The sequence below is a fragment of the Lissotriton vulgaris genome, chromosome 5 (assembly GCF_964263255.1).
Source record: "Lissotriton vulgaris chromosome 5, aLisVul1.2, whole genome shotgun sequence".
Classification (NCBI taxonomy): Eukaryota; Metazoa; Chordata; class Amphibia; order Caudata; family Salamandridae; genus Lissotriton; species Lissotriton vulgaris.
The window spans coordinates 1,248,097,613-1,248,113,916 of record NC_141693.1 but is presented as its reverse complement, the minus strand read 5'-3'; the positions used below and the strand labels follow the sequence as shown (position 1 = coordinate 1,248,113,916).

The window sequence follows — 16,304 nt, the reverse complement described above, 5'->3', positions numbered from 1 at the left end:
GCCAGAGGTGGAATGTCTGCTGCACTGTGTGGCACTGACACTTCAGGGGGCGGAGATGTGGATGTAGTGGTAGCAGCAGCATGCATCTGCACCAGGCCTTGTGGCAGCAATGCCATGAGGATGGTTTTGAATTCAATGAGGAATCTAGCTACCACTCGCTGGTGTGCAGCTGTGGCAGCCACTCTTTCCGCATTCACCCACTCCATGGACTCCATTACCTCTGCATGTTTCCCAACTCCTGTGTGGCATTGCTTGAGCCACTCTGACTGGACAGTTGTTCTATTCTTTGAGTCAGGGCTCCAGCGATGTCAGCCATGGTTCTTTGGAAAGCATGGAGCGGACTGTGGGTGTCCGTTAGGGATCGTGAGTGGTCCCTGATCAGACTTGGACACCCGCGTAAGGTATCTAGTTTGTCTGCCACCTGTTCAGCCAGCTGCTCCTGGCACCCGACACACGTCGTTGGAAGGCCATGTGTTCTTCGTGGGGGCCCTGGAAGGCAGCCGTGGTGTTGGGTGCTGCCTGCTGTGTAGTCTGTGCAGAGGGTGGGGTCTCCTTGTTGCAGCTGGGCTGCCCTGCTCCTGGAGGGGGCTGTGGAGGCTGTCAATGAACTCTTGGAGGGCGTCGGAGTCGAAGCTGTGGTGGTCCTCTTCGTCATCAGAGAATAGAGGGTCAGGCTGCTCTGCAGGAGGTGTTGATTCTCCCTCTGCAATGCGAAGGGGAGATTCAGTTTAACAATGTGCTCGCATGTATGTTGTCGCATTGTACATGTTTACATACAGACTGCATGGCTGTGTACATTGATGCCTATTTGATGGGGGACAGTGGACATTTCGACAACAGACGTGTGTGTGTGTTTGTACTTGTACCTTATCAACTCACATTTCCCTGCAATGCCAAATGTGACTGGCCAGTGTCGACACCCAAGTGGCACCAGTTGTGTCCTGTGTTCTGTTGTAGGTGTATTGCGGTTTGTACCACATAGTTGTCAGTGTTGATGTGCTCTGCATGTTATGTGTGTGTGCTGCATTTCAGGAGATTTGCCCCTGCAGCTCTGACTTTGCTGCCCCTTCTCTATTGCATGCAATGTGCCTTTGACTTCTGTGCTTACACAGAGCTGAGATGTTGCATACCTGGGTACATTGATCTCTTGGTGGGAGTTGGGGGCTGGGGCATGGTTTATCTGCAGATGTGCTCAGCTCAATTGTGCATGTGTGCCATTGTGCTCATCTCCCCCAATCCCTGGTCGTTACTCACCCTGTTGCTGTTGTGTCCGGTCATGTTGAGCAGTGTCCGGTCCCCCAACTCCTGCCACCGTCTCCCCACTGTTGACTGTGGATACCATTTCCTCCATATCGTCCAGCTCCTCCTGCGGCAAAGGACTCCAGTCTGCATTGCTGCCTTCCAGTTGTTGGCAAGTTTCAGCTTGGTTTTGTGCTTCACATCATTCCCGCACCTCTTGATCTCTTCCATTGTCCTCTTCAGCACTCCCACTGCATTCACCTTGTCCACTATGGACTGCCATAGTCCATTTTTGGTTGCCAATGACACAGCGGAAGTCACAAACAGTTGTTCATTGGTGTTCTACCACCTCCGTTATCAGGATCCTGTTTTCCTACTCTTCTCCTTGCCCTTTCCTGACCCGAGGTCCCAGGCTGGTTCTCCTCCGTACTTGCTCCGGCAACATGCATTGTTCTTCGCTGTTTGTCATTAGTTTGTCTGTTTTTTTCTACTATTATGGTGATTTTCCCCGCCTGACGCCTGTGAATTGGAGGCCTGTTGCTGCTTTTTGCTGATATTTGTATCGTGATTGGCCTCATGGCAGTTTTTTTTGCGTTCGTGTGTAGCATTTTTGCGGCGCGGGGTGATTTTAACACGTCCATTTGAAGCGGTATCTGGTGACTATCGCATTTTACCGCTGTGTTGAGAATACTTAGTTAACACGGCGTAATTTTCCCGCAATAGATTGTGATGAAGAGTGTTACGTTAAGTTACTTTTGCGATGGTTATCAAACGCTCTTGAGAATATGCCCCCAGGCATATGTTCCGGAGTCTGCTTTGGTGAGGGCTCAACAGAAGTGCTCCTTGTAGGTAATTCTGGTTCCTTCTCTGTGTTTGCTGGTCATGTCTGATGAGGTTGAATCTAGGTGTGAGAATCACGACGTTTGGGGGGCTGATGTGGGTTTTAGCCAGGTCTCTGCGAAGAAGAGCAAATCCAGGGAGAAGTTGTATAGAAGGTCCCAGATTTTGACAGAGTATTTGGTGAGGGGGCAGGAGTTAAAGCAAGCACAGGCCAGTGTGGAGTCGGTGAGGTATGTCTTTGGTGAAGGATGCAGGAGTACAGGCTTTGTGAGGGAGTGGAAAGTGCTGGTGGTGTCCCAGTAGCAGCGTTGTTTGTTGAGGTGGCCCAGCAGCACCGTGAGGAAATGCGTGCAGAATTCAGAACATGGAGGATTGTAGCGGGTTAGTGTCCAAGGCTTTGCTGGGATGGCAGTGGACCAGGGCTCCTGCTGCAGGGCATAGGACAAGCTTGCCTTCAGAGGGGGAGGAGATCCTGGGGTAAGAGAGTGTAGTTTGGCGGTGCAGTGTATGGAGGGAGAGATGCAGGTGAGAGCGCGTGCAGGGGCAACAACACTGTGGGAAACAGGAGCTCAAAAGGGCACAAAAAGAAAGGATAGAGTGGCACAGAGGGTACAGAAAAGAGTGAAAAAGCCGCAAAAGGGGTTCATTGTAAAATGAAAAGAACTTTAATACGCATAAAACAAAAAAACATTTGTGAACTAATAATAGCCCAAACTCTTTAGTTTCTTCTGAACCAGGAATCTGACCCAAACACTATGTGCTAAGCGTAATCCTTTCTGTTAATTATGAAGTACATAGTGGATGTTAACCTATGGAAATGTCTGCAATCACCAGCCTGACACTGCGAGTACAGACCCCACAGAAGGCACGCATCCCAAAGAGTAGCTGGTTTCATAATCTGGTAACAAAACGCTTCAATGGGGTAACAGTTCACCTTGTAGTGTTCAAAGTCAAAATTATTTTTCTGAGCGCCTGGGGCTGATTTTTGTTTAGGGTGCTTGTGTTTGTACTTTTTACGAGGTCCTGATACATATAAAACCTCTTTGGACGGAAATAACTACATGCAGACTGCCCCACAAAGCATGAAATACCCACCCAGAGTCTTGATAAGCCAGATGGTCACTTCTCAAGGGTACAGGAAACAGCGTCCAGCGATGAAGTCCACTAGCCTATAGGCAATTGATAGGGGGGTAAAATGGTCTGGTGCTGGTACACTTTTCCCCAGAGCAGCGCACAGTATATTTTAAAGGACCTCTGACTTAGAATCCAGCTGATGCAACTGAAAGGCATAATTATTTCTTTGTATCATGATCAAAATGTATTATTGTCTTAGGGTTGTGGTTTCTTGAGCAAAAGCGAAACTTTAGACAGAAACATCGCCATCACTGTACATGTACAACTGAAATCAGTCTTTATTTTAAAATAAAATTTCAATTAAATCACATCTTTGACATTCAAAAAGCACAATGTATCCATTAAAATGAAACGAGTCACATCTGATAAAATATAATCGAACGCTATTTAAAAGTGTGCAATATTTACATTAAAAACAAAGAAAATCCATATTTAAAATTCTTATTAGATTACTTACATTTGTCGAAATATCTATACAACTAGAGCTTTTTATTTACATTACTACTTTATCTGTAATGCCAGGTCTGTACATTCCAGTAAAGGTTGATAAATACAGTACAATTTGTTTTTCAGCAGCTACCACCCTAATCATTTCAAATGAAGTCTTAGAAAGTCATATACAGGGAACGTTCAAAATGTAAACGGCTGTATTTTTAAAGTTTGGTCCGTGTTCAGTCGCGTCCATTATACGAAATAATCATTTCATTTGAGCTCCTTTAGTCGTTGATATTCAATAACCTTCTGCTGAAAATAACCTATGGGGAAGAAAACGGCAGTAAACATCTATAACAAAATTACAAAGCGTGAACTTATTTGCTAAAGTAACATCATGTTTTTAGATGATAAAGGGTGAACGCAGAAAAACAATCTGCAGTTGGCCATCAAAAGCAAAGACTAAAATTACGAAGGTATATTCCATGACGACTAGAATTTGAACTAACATTTGTTAACTCCTTCTGACAGTAGTTAGACAAAGCGAGTACAAGGATTTTAATGTTAGCAATCACATATATCTTCGTAATATATAATGTTACATGGATACATAAGCCTGCTAAATGTATTTCTACACGCTGTACTGTACACAGTTATACAAATTACATATTTTTAGCAAATAGAAGTTTAATTAAGTCAGTAAGTGTGTCCTTAAATGCGGCTAGTCAAACCTGCCAAATCTTTTACCTCATACACAGCTATTAGATGGTTTTGAAGCAAGCCTAATTAGTGAACATTCACTAGAAAAGGTCGGCTTTTTAAATTCTGTTCAATTGCTGTGACGGGCAAAACTGATCATGTGTAAAGCTTTTTCAGTTTACGGGTCTCAAAGAAAGAATCAAAATACCTCAATATTTCTCGAAACTTTTCTGTAACCTTTGCAGCTTGACATTGCTTCTAAGAAGAATTGTTTTAGTTTTTGTAAGCAAAAATGCAAGGTTTGATACAGTGTATCGCCTCGGAGGAAATACAATCGTCACTGAAATTCCTCCGGTTCATTTTGGGCAACAAAATGATGGTGGAAGAGCTAAGAGGGTTGGAGAGTTCTCTTGGATCCTAATCCAATTGCAGTAAACTTGAATACATCTGACTCCAGCTGTCAGGCAGATATTCTCTCTAGTCTGTGGCACTGACAATCAAACCCCTAAAAACGTATAAATAAGTGGGTGTTGTTGATATATTTCTTCAAATGAGACAGACGAAGGGAGTAATATGAATGTTAAATAGGACGACAGAAATACAAATGCATTCCCACCCACTTGTTATCGCTCAGACAAAATGAATACATTTCATGGACTCCACATCCTCCTTTTGTACTTGTCGATAAGGTAAGGTTCAGTGGTTCTCCATAACAAAAGGTGATAACAAATCCAGCAGCGCCAGAATTTGGAGGCAGGTAGGTTGCAAGATGTTGAGGCTCAATATTGCCAGATTAATGGAAATTATGAACTTCCATAAACAATTGGGTATTTTGGGAGGAACACTCTTAAGAATCATACTGCTGTATCCCGAGTTCTGTTAACTTTGTAGGTTTATTACAGTTTAATTGATATTCGAGACACTGTGCTACCTTAGTAAATAAAAATCTGAACTGATTTTATTTAACCAATGCATTCTAAATCAGTACCACCTTATGCTAGGGAATACAATTAGTTAGGAGTCATAAAGTCACTGCATTCTTATTTGGGTTTTATTAGTCATCAGTAGTAGCGGATAGCATTTTTGTCTAAGTTTGCTGCGCTTGAATGGATGGCTTTTAGAATCCTCTCTTTTCTTGTGTTCGTCCTGCCTCAGGAGCATTTTTTCTTTAACATCGCTCTTGATTAAATGAGTTGTATTCTTCCACTGCTGACATAATGCAGCTACTTTTATTTTTAACATTGTTTTAATTTACCGCTCCATGGGAATGCATGTCCTGCTCCTTCCCCTCAATTACTCAGTCTATGCTGTATTACCTGAAGTGTGTGTTTTCTTTCTCTCGCTCCCTTATTTCTTCCCCCACCATCTGGCTCTTTCACTAGGCACTGACAGTGTTGCCAGATCTTTAGAGTATTCTCTAGCACACAGTCAACCAAAAAAGTTGCCTTAATTAGCCCAATATTGCTACTTTAAGGAAGGAGGGGCAGTGACAGAGTCAAGCAGGCAGTAAATGAAGATCACTGGCCGGAAGATCTTACAGAAGTGGTCTGCGCAGAATGTATGTTCTTGCGGAGGAGAGGCAGTATAGTTGAGATGCGTTTGTTGCTATGCTTTTGACAAAATTGCACTTTTCAAGTGGTTTGGTCACACTTCTAACAGGGCAGGTCTGAGCTCACAGTCAGGCCAGGCATATTGTAATTGTAATTGTACAATTGTATATTATAGAGCTTACTAGCTATGAAGAGGCGTTGAAGCGATTTTTGCCGAGTAGCACGCTACTCTGTAACCCAAAAACGATTAGTGGTGGATTACTCTAAGGAAAATTCATTAATTGGAGCTTTAAACATGAGAGTCTGTTAATGGGATTGAAAAGGATAGGGGAGAGATAGAATTGGGAATGGTCTAGAAAGTGTTCATTGGGAGATCATAGTAGTAAGATGAGGTTTCGGATGAGTAATAAGAGATGGAGGAGGGAAGAGTCTCTAGAAAGGGATTGGGGAGATCATAGTAGTAAAATAAGGGTTAGGGTGATCGAAGGAGGGACAGACGAGGGAAGAGTCTGTAAATTGAGATTCTGGACATCACAGTAGTAGAATGAGGTTTGGGATGAGTCAGAGAGTGGAGGTATATGACATATTAAGAGAGTTACCATGCCATACAATTACAGCCATACAATGACTGGCCATACCCTTAAGACCCCCAGAATAATGCTGTATTGATCTGTAAACTTCTTAACACCAGCAGTGGACATTTGGGGTATTTTGTGTTTTTGCAGCACTTCATTGTTCCATTTGTGGTTGTGTTGTCCCACAAAAACACTATCGACCTAATCCACTTAACTCCTCTAATCCGGCAGTGCCCATTTATAAATGTAGCAGAAAGCACAAAAGCAGACTTGAATGCTGATGTGTAATGAAGAGGCACCATAGCAAATCTCCTCCTTGTCACCCCTGCATTTCCCTTTTGTTAATAAGCTTGCACACTTGAATTATAAATAAGTGACTGCTCAGATTCCAAACCTTTCACTGGTTAGTCTGCAAATCAGCTCCATAATCCTCTCTTTGCAAGCCTTTTATTCAGTTGCCTCATCCTCGTCCCTGATGTGGGATTCATCAGCACTGTTTCAGAACAAGTATACTGTTTAAAAGTTGAGCAAGTACTGCAAGAAATGTCTGTTAGCGTATGTTTGTTACGAAATAGGTTTACATTTGAGGCAACACCCAGGATGTCTACTGACATTTGTGTAGCATAGAGGTAGAAATAGAAGGAAAATTATCAGTGCAATAGCACTGGGGTTCGGCAATGCAAGGAAGCCATTGAACTCTAATGGTTGCTCACTTCCAATATCCATCAAACCAGGGGTAGGTGTAGTGAGAGAGGGGACATGCCAACATGCTTCCAAATCTCCCAGGAACAGATCCAAGCGTTTTATTTGTCTAACCACACAGACCACACAAACAAATATTTTTCCGCACAACCATAAAACTATAGCCAATCGTGCATGATCTAGCCCAATCTGGCAACACTGAGCACTGATGCAGCTCAGTATCCTGCTCTCACACTGCCGTTCTCAGTCACTCTCCAGCTAATCCCCCTGGCTTTCACTACCTCTTATGCCCATCTCCCTCTATCCCTCCCCCATTACACGCTCAACGTCGTTAGTCGCTTTGCCACTGCATGATGCATTTAAAATGGTGCAGGCAACGGTAAAGTCTACATCAGCAAATGCCCACCTTGAAAGTGGACAGCTACAATGTTGCCACAGGAAGGTCTAGTGTGGCCTCGGCAGTGCATCAACGTGGATGGCCCAGTTCAGCTCGTGATGGTACGCAGCGACGCAGAGCAACAGCAGGGGGGGGGGGGCACAGCCGGGATGGCGTCCCACTGCCTCTTATCTTACCTCCAGAAGCGCAGTAGGGTTTAGGACAAATGCAGATTGCGGTGCGGATACACAGGTCTTGGTGCCCACAAGGCTGTGGGAAGTCAGAGGAACTCATCCACATTTGAATTACAAGAAATTGAGCTGGCGGGGGTTAGGGGTTCAGACAATATGGTTGTTCCTAGTATGCTGCAGGAGTTTAATGCCGGACCTGAAGCACAACAAACTAGCTTGGCGGTGGTGCCCCTTTGCAGATTTTATGGTACAAAAGGGGGTGGTGATGGACCGAGCATCTGCATCAATCAAACACTCACACCCAGTCAAAAGATCTGGGTTTAATCCATCACCGTTCTTTAGCCCACTCTGCCACCCCAGTTCAGACATGGCTATATGCAAATCAGTCTGACCCTGTGCCTCATGGGAACAGTCCAGCCCGAACTGCCAAGCCATGACTTCCCTGGACCGGAAACAAGCTTCCGAGGACCGGTTTCTGGCATTCCAGCCGTCTTCAGCCCGGCTTGCTTGAATCCAGTGGCAAAGTGAGCAGGGGACTCACGTCTGAGCATACCCTGCCACACTTATGGCGGCCAAAAGCGGTACAAAAGGGGGTGGTGATGGACGGAGCATCTGAATCAATCAAACACTCACACCCAGTCAAAAGATCTGGGTTTAATCCATCACCGTTCTTTAGCCCACTCTGCCACCCCAGTTCAGACATGGCTATATGCAAATCAGTCTGACCCTGTGCCTCATGGGAACAGTCCAGCCCGAACTGCTAAGCCATGTCTTCCCTGGACCGGAAACAAGCTTCCGAGGACCGGTTTCTGGCATTCCAGCCGTCTTCAGCCCGGCTTATTACAAACAACTAGCGATATTTATCGCTAAATGCGCTTAGCGACTTTTTTTATCACTGCCTATCGCTGGATATTTTAGCGGAGAAAACATGCTATTAGCAACGTTTTTCTCCATAGCGCTAAAATATCCAGCGATAGCGGCGTAATGCGAGAATATCACTGAGAATACAGCGATATTCTCGCATTAGCGACAAAATGCTCTTAGCCATGTTATCCATCTCCCATCGGATAACATGGCTAAGAACTGGTCAGAGCAGGTGTTAGTTTTTGGCAATAGCGGGAATATTCAGTCGCTAACGGGTTGGGTACGCCCACTTTGCATGTCATTAGCAATAAATATCGCTGACATGCAAAGCGGGCCCCAAACTGCTCGCTATCTCCTTCAAGCTGTCGCTAACTGCTGTTAGCGACCGCTTGAGAATAGGGCGATAAAATTTTCGCCGCTTAGCGGCAGAAAACGGCAGCTACACCGGCTAAAAATGCCTATTGCCCCCCTTGATAATATGCCCCACAGTACTGATAACTATTCGAGGTTAGCATATATCTACAATAATGTATAAGAAAAAGTTCAAGTGAATTTAGACATGAATATTGATTTCACAATTTTTTTTGTGAAAAAGGCAGTGGGCCGATCAAGTCTGGTTTCTGGGGGTATGGTGTTCCAAATCCTGGGAGCCATTCCTGAGAAGGTACAATTATATGTTTTATTCTTGGAGAAACGTTGTGGTTTAAGTAGAAGATTATCAGAACTCCTGGTAGATCTGTTACAACCCGATAATAGGTTATCCGCTAGGAACCTCAGGGATTTGTGATGCAATGCCTTATGCGTCATATAGGCAATTTTTAAATGGATTCTGGCCTCAAAAGGTAACCAGTGGAGGGCCTGCAGGTCAGGGGAAATGTGGCAGTTTCTTTTGTTGCCAGTGTTGAGTCTAGCGGCTGTATTGATTGCGGCTCTTAGCGGAGGGGTCATGGATTTAGGAAGACAAAGAGCGACACTCCCATAATCCACTCTGGGAATTACTAGAGTTTGGACTGCCTGTTTAAAGTCATTTGCGGGTATAAAGGGTTTCAATTTTCTCAAGGTACTTATCTGAAAATGTGCTCCTTGAGTTGCAGCGCTGATGTGCTTCTGCATATTTAGTTTATTATCCAGGGTTATTCCTAGGGATTTAGCGGAATCGATGATGAGAGGTTGACCGCCAAGTGCAGTTAGGTGCTTCATCCACTTGCGGATTGTGGTTGTTTGGTTGGGGAGGAGGGGTGGGAGCGATTTAGAGGAATTCTGTCTTTAGTGTGTTTAGTTTTAAATGGTTCCTAGCCATCCTGGTCTGTGTCTTTTGGAGTGTTGAGTTAAAGGACTTGATGTCTTCAAGAGAATGGGCCTTAATGTGGAGCTGTGTGTCGTCTGCGTACATGTGATAATGGATATTTGCGGAGTTGAGAAGCTCAGTGAGTGGTTCCATAAACAAATTGAAGAGTGTTGGGGAGAGGGAACATCCCTGGAGTACTCCCAGAGTGACTGGGGTGGAGTTCGATAAGGATTGGTTAATTTTGAATCTGTGTTCTATTTTGGAGGAAGGAGTTGAACCAGTTCAACACCGTTCCAGATAGTCCCATTCTTTGCTTCAAGAAGTCCAGTAGGTTGTCGTGTTTGACTGTATCGAAGGCGGAGGATAAGTCCAGTAAGATTAACAAACAGGCTTTGTTTTGATCCAGTATTTGTAATGCGTCATCTATTATGTGGGTCATGGCTGATTCAGTACTGTGCCTTGAACAAAAGCCTGATTGGAATTGGTCAAGTAGGTTGAAATGGTCTATGTGGTTACTCAGCTGCATGTGGACACATTTTTCGAGCAGTTTGGCCAGGGTTGAGATGTTAGATATTGGGCGATAGTTATTCAAGCCTGAGGGATCTTCTGTTACTTTCTTTAGGATGGGGGAAACCTGACCGGCTTTGAGGATGTCTAGGATGGTCCCTTGCAGAAGAGAGGTATTTTTAATCTTAGTCCATAGGGACACTAGCTGTGGAATGAAGATCTTTAAGTGGGATGCTGGGAGAGGGTCTGTGAAATGTTTGGAGGGATTCAAAGTAGTGAGCGTGTTTAGGATAGTTTCTTTGCTGTAGAAGTTGAAGGGATCCAGGAGGCGGCGTTCTTGAGGTCGAGCTTTGCAGAGCAGTTAAGCGAGGTCCCTGGTGTGGTCAGTAAGCCGATTTAGTGTGGGTCAGTCAGGGATAATAGATTGGTAAGTAGGTCTGTCTTTAAGTTTTCAGTTTTTGTTGTGAAAAAGGAGGCAAAATCTTTGCAATTGGGGAGTGTATCCGGATTGGCTTGGGGGAGTGGGTGACACCCTTAGATTGAGCATTGATTATTTCGAACAATTTTTTTGGGGCGATTTTTAGTTTGGTCTAATTGTTTGCATATGAAATCAGCTTTTGTGCGTCTAACCCTTCTGTAATAGGCATTTGTGGTGCTTCTTAGTATTTTGAGGTGGGTAGCGGATTGGGTGGCTCTCAATTGTCTTTCAATGGCTCTCAGTGATCTTCTGTTCTCATTTAGTCTACCATCATACCAGGGGTTTGAGATTTTGGTGGTGACTCTTTTTAGTTGCAGGGGAACTAAGGTGTCGAGTACCCTGTTCATAAAGTAGTGAGTGGTTATATCCTGTACACCCTTCGGGTGGGGTGATGTGTCTAGCGGATGTGAGATCGGCAGGCTTGATTTTGTCTAGGTTCCTCTTTTTGTTCTCAATGGTTGTACAGAGAGTAGTTTAACTACTTTCCTGATATGGAGAATGATTATTTAGTGGTCGGACCAATCGCAAGGGAAAATCGATTCCAGCTGGGTAGAGTCTGCTTTGGAAAATACTAGATTAATGATTGAGCCTTTTTCGTGTGTAGGGCTGTCACAGATTTGGGACAAGTTAAGGTTGGACATGAACGTTTTGAGGCTATTGACCTCTGGGTCATCGGGATGGTTCCAATGGAGGTTGAAATCCCCAAGGAAGATCTGTGTATTCTGTTGTCCGACATTTGTGGCTAGGATATCCATCATGTGTTCGATGAAGGTAAGGTTGTTACCGGGAGGATGGTAGAAAGAGTGTAGTGAGCATATTGGCTTGTTATTGCTAGTGATGTGTAGGAGGAGTACACCGTGGCGTTGTAGAAGTTTACAGAGGTTGTTCCTATGGATGCAGGCTATACCACCACCAAGCCTATCGAGTCTATCCAATCTGGTGATATGATAGTTTGGGAGAACTAGTATGTCAAAGATGGGTGTGGATGATTTGCTTAGCCAAGTTTCTGTTAAAATTATAAGGTCGGGTTCATTGGTTATAAATGAGGTCAGCTATATCGGTGGCATGACGTGCTGCCGATCCGCCGTTTTGTAGGATACATTTTATCTGGGCCTTGGTCGGGGTGGTGTTGTGGTCGTGGGAGATGGAGACTCTTTTGAGGTTGTTTTCAACAATACCTCTGGGAGTGTGTCTTGTAATTATGGAGGCAATGGAATGGATGGGTTGGATTAAGGACACTTTCTCCGTATGCGCAAGTCTAGAGGGTAGGAAAGGGGGTTCGTAGAAATTAAGTAGGGAAGTAAGATCATTCAGTTATAAGGTTTGCTTTTCCCTGACTGGACGGGTTGAGGCATTGGGGTAAGGTACTGTTTTCCTTCTGGGGAGTAACTGAGGAGAGGGGCTAGTACATGACCGCTGGATGGTTTCGATTGTGGTTTGGGTTGTTGCCGGATCAGAACATGAATAGTTTGGCTGTCCGCTTTTATTTGTTGTAAAGATAGTAGTATCTCATCTAATCTGGGGTCATGTGTAGACGTTATCATGTTAATAGCCTGACCCGTGGTTAATTGAGGAGGGGTTGTGGCTTGTGTGATGTCCCGGGGAGTGACGTGAGCTAGTTTGAGGAGGGGTGGTTTTTCAGTGTGGTAGTCCGTGGGGACAAGAGGGGGGGAGAGGGGACGAGAAGGGTATTGATCTGTGCTTTAGGGGTGTTTGATTCGATATGCAGCATTGATGCAGAGTGGGAATCACTGGAAAGGGGGGGGTGGGAGTAGAGAAGGGACGTGAGGAGATATTGGTGTGGGTTATAGGAGGGGGACGGTGAGAATCGTAGTGCAGGGAGTGGGAGAGTATGGGCCTGCAGACTTATCGGGAGTAGTTGTGTAGAGGGAGATTGGAGTAGCATCCGGAATGGAGTTAATGGGGGGAGGCGGGGAGGGGTGAACTATCTGTAGAGGAGACAAAGAGGTGGTTGTGGAGATGGGGAGTGGAAGTGGGGGGCGAGAGGATGTGTGGGAAGGCTGGGTGTGAGGTGACGAGAGTGTGAGACAAGGTAGCTGTCGTAGAAATTGTAGAAATAGTGGTGGTAAGGGGGGGGAGTAGGGATAATGGATATGTATGCCATTTAGTGGTGTGTCGGTTAGGCCTGGGGTGGGTGTATTTGAGCTATGGGATACTGAGGGAGACTGTCCGGATGGGGAGTCAGGTAGGGAGTCAGTCAAGGGTTAGGAGAGCGGTCTCCATACAGAATTTAAGCAATAGAGGGATCCAAGGAAGAGGAATTTGTGTTTTGTGAGTGACAAAATACCCTGAAAGGTGTGTGTCACTTTTCAAATACATGGACATCTTCAACAGGGCCAAGTTGCAGGAAGGAGCTCTTGGGACATGCTGGGTTTTAGGCAAAGGGCGATTTGTGAGGGTGTACTGTAAATTCCGAAATGAACGCATAAAGGGCGCAGGTAGAAATGCCCTTGCGCAATGCTATGGGAAAGGGGGTAGCGGACAGGGTGCTCAAGCAGGCCAATGGACCCAACACCAGGGGTCGTTCAGAGGACATCATGGTAATAAGGCAACAAGAAACAGGTGGACAATCTGAATCTGAGCAAGGGCCCATACGCTAGTTGATGCAGATGCTTGGAATTTTAGCTAGCACAATATCACAAAAAGGGTGATGCTAAATTGTTCAGCGAATGCTTTTTGACATAAGCAGGTGGTGCGGACAAAGCTACTGAAGGAAGTACAGGAGGGCCCATGGCGGGCCTATTCAGTACATGGCCAATTTGATTGTATCACACGTAGGAATAGTGCTGAAAAAGGTCATGTTTGCATCATACAGCACTTGTCATAGTCTGACAGGAGTTCCGTCAATGATTTAATTCTAGGGGAGGTAGCATTGTTATCCTATTCATCAGGGGATGTTGCCAGGGCTTTGGTGGAACAGGTGGGAAAGGGTGCACAGATGGTAAAGCGTGACATTAAGTCAACTTTTCCTCTGCAGCCGGTACACCCAGAGGATTTTCAGCTACGGGGCATAGTGTGTGACGGGCACTGGTACATCAACAAAGCATGCCACATGGGGTGTTCAGTTTCTTGCACTCTATTTGAGAAGTTCAGCTCCTTCCTACAGAGGGTTTCATGCTGGCACATGGGGAAGACGGTAACACACTACCTTAACAACTCCTTTTTGTGGGTCAGCCCGGTTTTGCGGGTTGCAAACAGTTGGCAAGTTTTCAAGAGCACATGAGTGATAGTGAGGTGCCGCTGGCTCTAGAAAAGCAATGGGGCTGAGTACAGTACTAACATTTCGGGGTATCAATTTGGTCTCAGTGCCCATGGAGGTGAGCCTGACAAAAAAGTGCATATGCAACGGTTGTGAGAGGCAATATGGGAAAACCCAAGGTGATAGTCAAGGAAGTGTGGGTCCTGCTGGGACACTTGAATTTTGCACGTAGGGTAGTCAGGATGGGTAGCACATTCTGTAGGCGAATGGGAATGTCTTTAGCTGGGCTGTTATTGCCTCATCACCGCATGCGATTGGCCATGGACGCACAAGAAGATCTGCGTATGTGGCATAGGTTCTTGGAGGATTTCAATGGTAACCCAAAAGGATTGCCACTGGGACGTACAGATATATTCTGATGCTTCTGGGGGCTTCGGTTTTTAGTTGTATTTTCCCTTAGTGATGGCGGTGTCCCTTTGGGGGAAGGAGCTGGCTCACAAGACGGTGTTATTCAGGGTATACAGTACTGTTATAGCAGTGGTACATGTGGTAAACAGGAATTCAGCAAATGTTGTGCATCTTTTTAGTGTGGAGATGAGTGCATGTGTAGATGTCATGAGACAGGCGGTAGTGACACTCTGATGAAGCCCTTTATATGAGACGTTGTTATAATCTGGTCTGTGGTATGCCTTTGGTTGTGGGAGAATAGAAAAGGGCTAAGCGGTATGATAGCATAGAGAAAGACTTTGCGGTGTTCCTAAGGGCACAGGAGTCAAACATCAACTTGCGATCAGCTGCTCTAGTAATGAGAGGTATAATAAGCCTCCTGTGTGTGCGCTTAATGGTAGTGCTAAAGTTGAATAGTGATAAGAGTGCGCATGGTAGGGTTTTTTTTTTTTTGGAAGACCTTTATTGCAATTGATACAAGTACACAGCAGCGTGCCTACAACCCATAGAGAGGGCCAGCTGCATCCAACGAGATACAGAATAAAAATGAAGCATACAATCAATGACATCTGGCATTACTGTGCGATATATGCAAAAGCAAACGATAAACCTTGCTCCAGGCACCACGTGTATCTTGTAATAGCATCATACACATTAAACGCGGTCTCATTTCGTGATTTTATATAACTAACAATACAGAACCCCAACATCCCTCCACCCAAACATCCTAGTATTCAGGTCATAGCATTGTCATGTATTACACAAGAGCATAGGTCAAGCAACGTACAATACGCATTTGATCAGTAAATCAGGTGATCAAACCTCGTGGCCCGTGATCGCCCATCCCAGCCTGTAGCACAAGTCATTGGTGCACGGATGGGATGACCACGCGTTTATGCAATCAATTCTCAAGAGACAACCTGTGTAGAGGGGAAGAAGCAGCACGCATCCAGCACTACTGTATAACAGTCACCACTCACGCATAGCTACACAGGCCCTCCCTCACCTGTCGAGGAATCCCCACTTATACTTCCAGCGCTATCTTCATCAGCCAGGGAAAGCATGTATGCTGTATATGGGCCCCAGATATCACGCGGTCGCGACTTTGCAGGAAGCCCCTCATAATAGCAAACCAGTTGATCCCTGTAATATGCCATGTCTTTCAACCATAGTTGAACATCTGGTGCTAGTCCCCCCCCCAGACCATGGCAACCCTGCGTTTAGCAATCTGCAATGCCAGTACAATCAAGCGCCCCACACCCGCCGGCACACCGGAGGCCAATCCCAACAAGCACAGGCGTATGTCCAGCACAACCTCAGTCAACGTCATTTTAGAGAGTGCCTCAGTCACAGCAACCCAGAAGGCATACACATGTGCACATCCCCAGGCCAGGTGTACAAAGTCTGCACTGTCCATACCACACCAGACGCATTGAGACGTATCTTGGAGACCATACCTAACCAACTGCACTGGCGTGTATAGTACCATTGGTGCAAAAATTTATAATGAATGAGGCGAAAATTGCTGTTGGCCACAAAACCACCGGTCATGGAGCAGCACTCAGACCACTCATCAGTTCGCGGTTCTGGTAGGCACTCATCCCATCTAGCCCTAGCTGTCACCGCGCCTCCTCCCTCGTCCTCTTGCGAGGCTCGGTATAGTCTGGAGAGTAATTTAACTCTATCCGTTGTGGTATATAGCAACTGTAACGCTCCCAGCGCCAATGGTTCCTCCGGATACGTAGGATATAAGGTATGTATG

The 16,304-nt window shown here is 45.4% G+C and overlaps 1 protein-coding gene across 1 annotated transcript in view; it reads right to left on the bottom strand.

Moving 5' to 3' along the window:
• Nucleotides 1-3,473: 3,473 nt before the first annotated feature.
• The window catches only part of DENND2D (DENN domain containing 2D), a 637,596-nt gene continuing 624,765 nt past the window's right edge, over nucleotides 3,474-16,304 (bottom strand). The window contains exon 12 of the mRNA XM_086923088.1: nucleotides 3,474-3,968. Within this exon, the coding sequence (XP_086779214.1) occupies nucleotides 3,916-3,968 (53 nt within the window). The 3' untranslated portion in view covers nucleotides 3,474-3,915. The remainder of the gene's footprint in view (nucleotides 3,969-16,304) is intronic.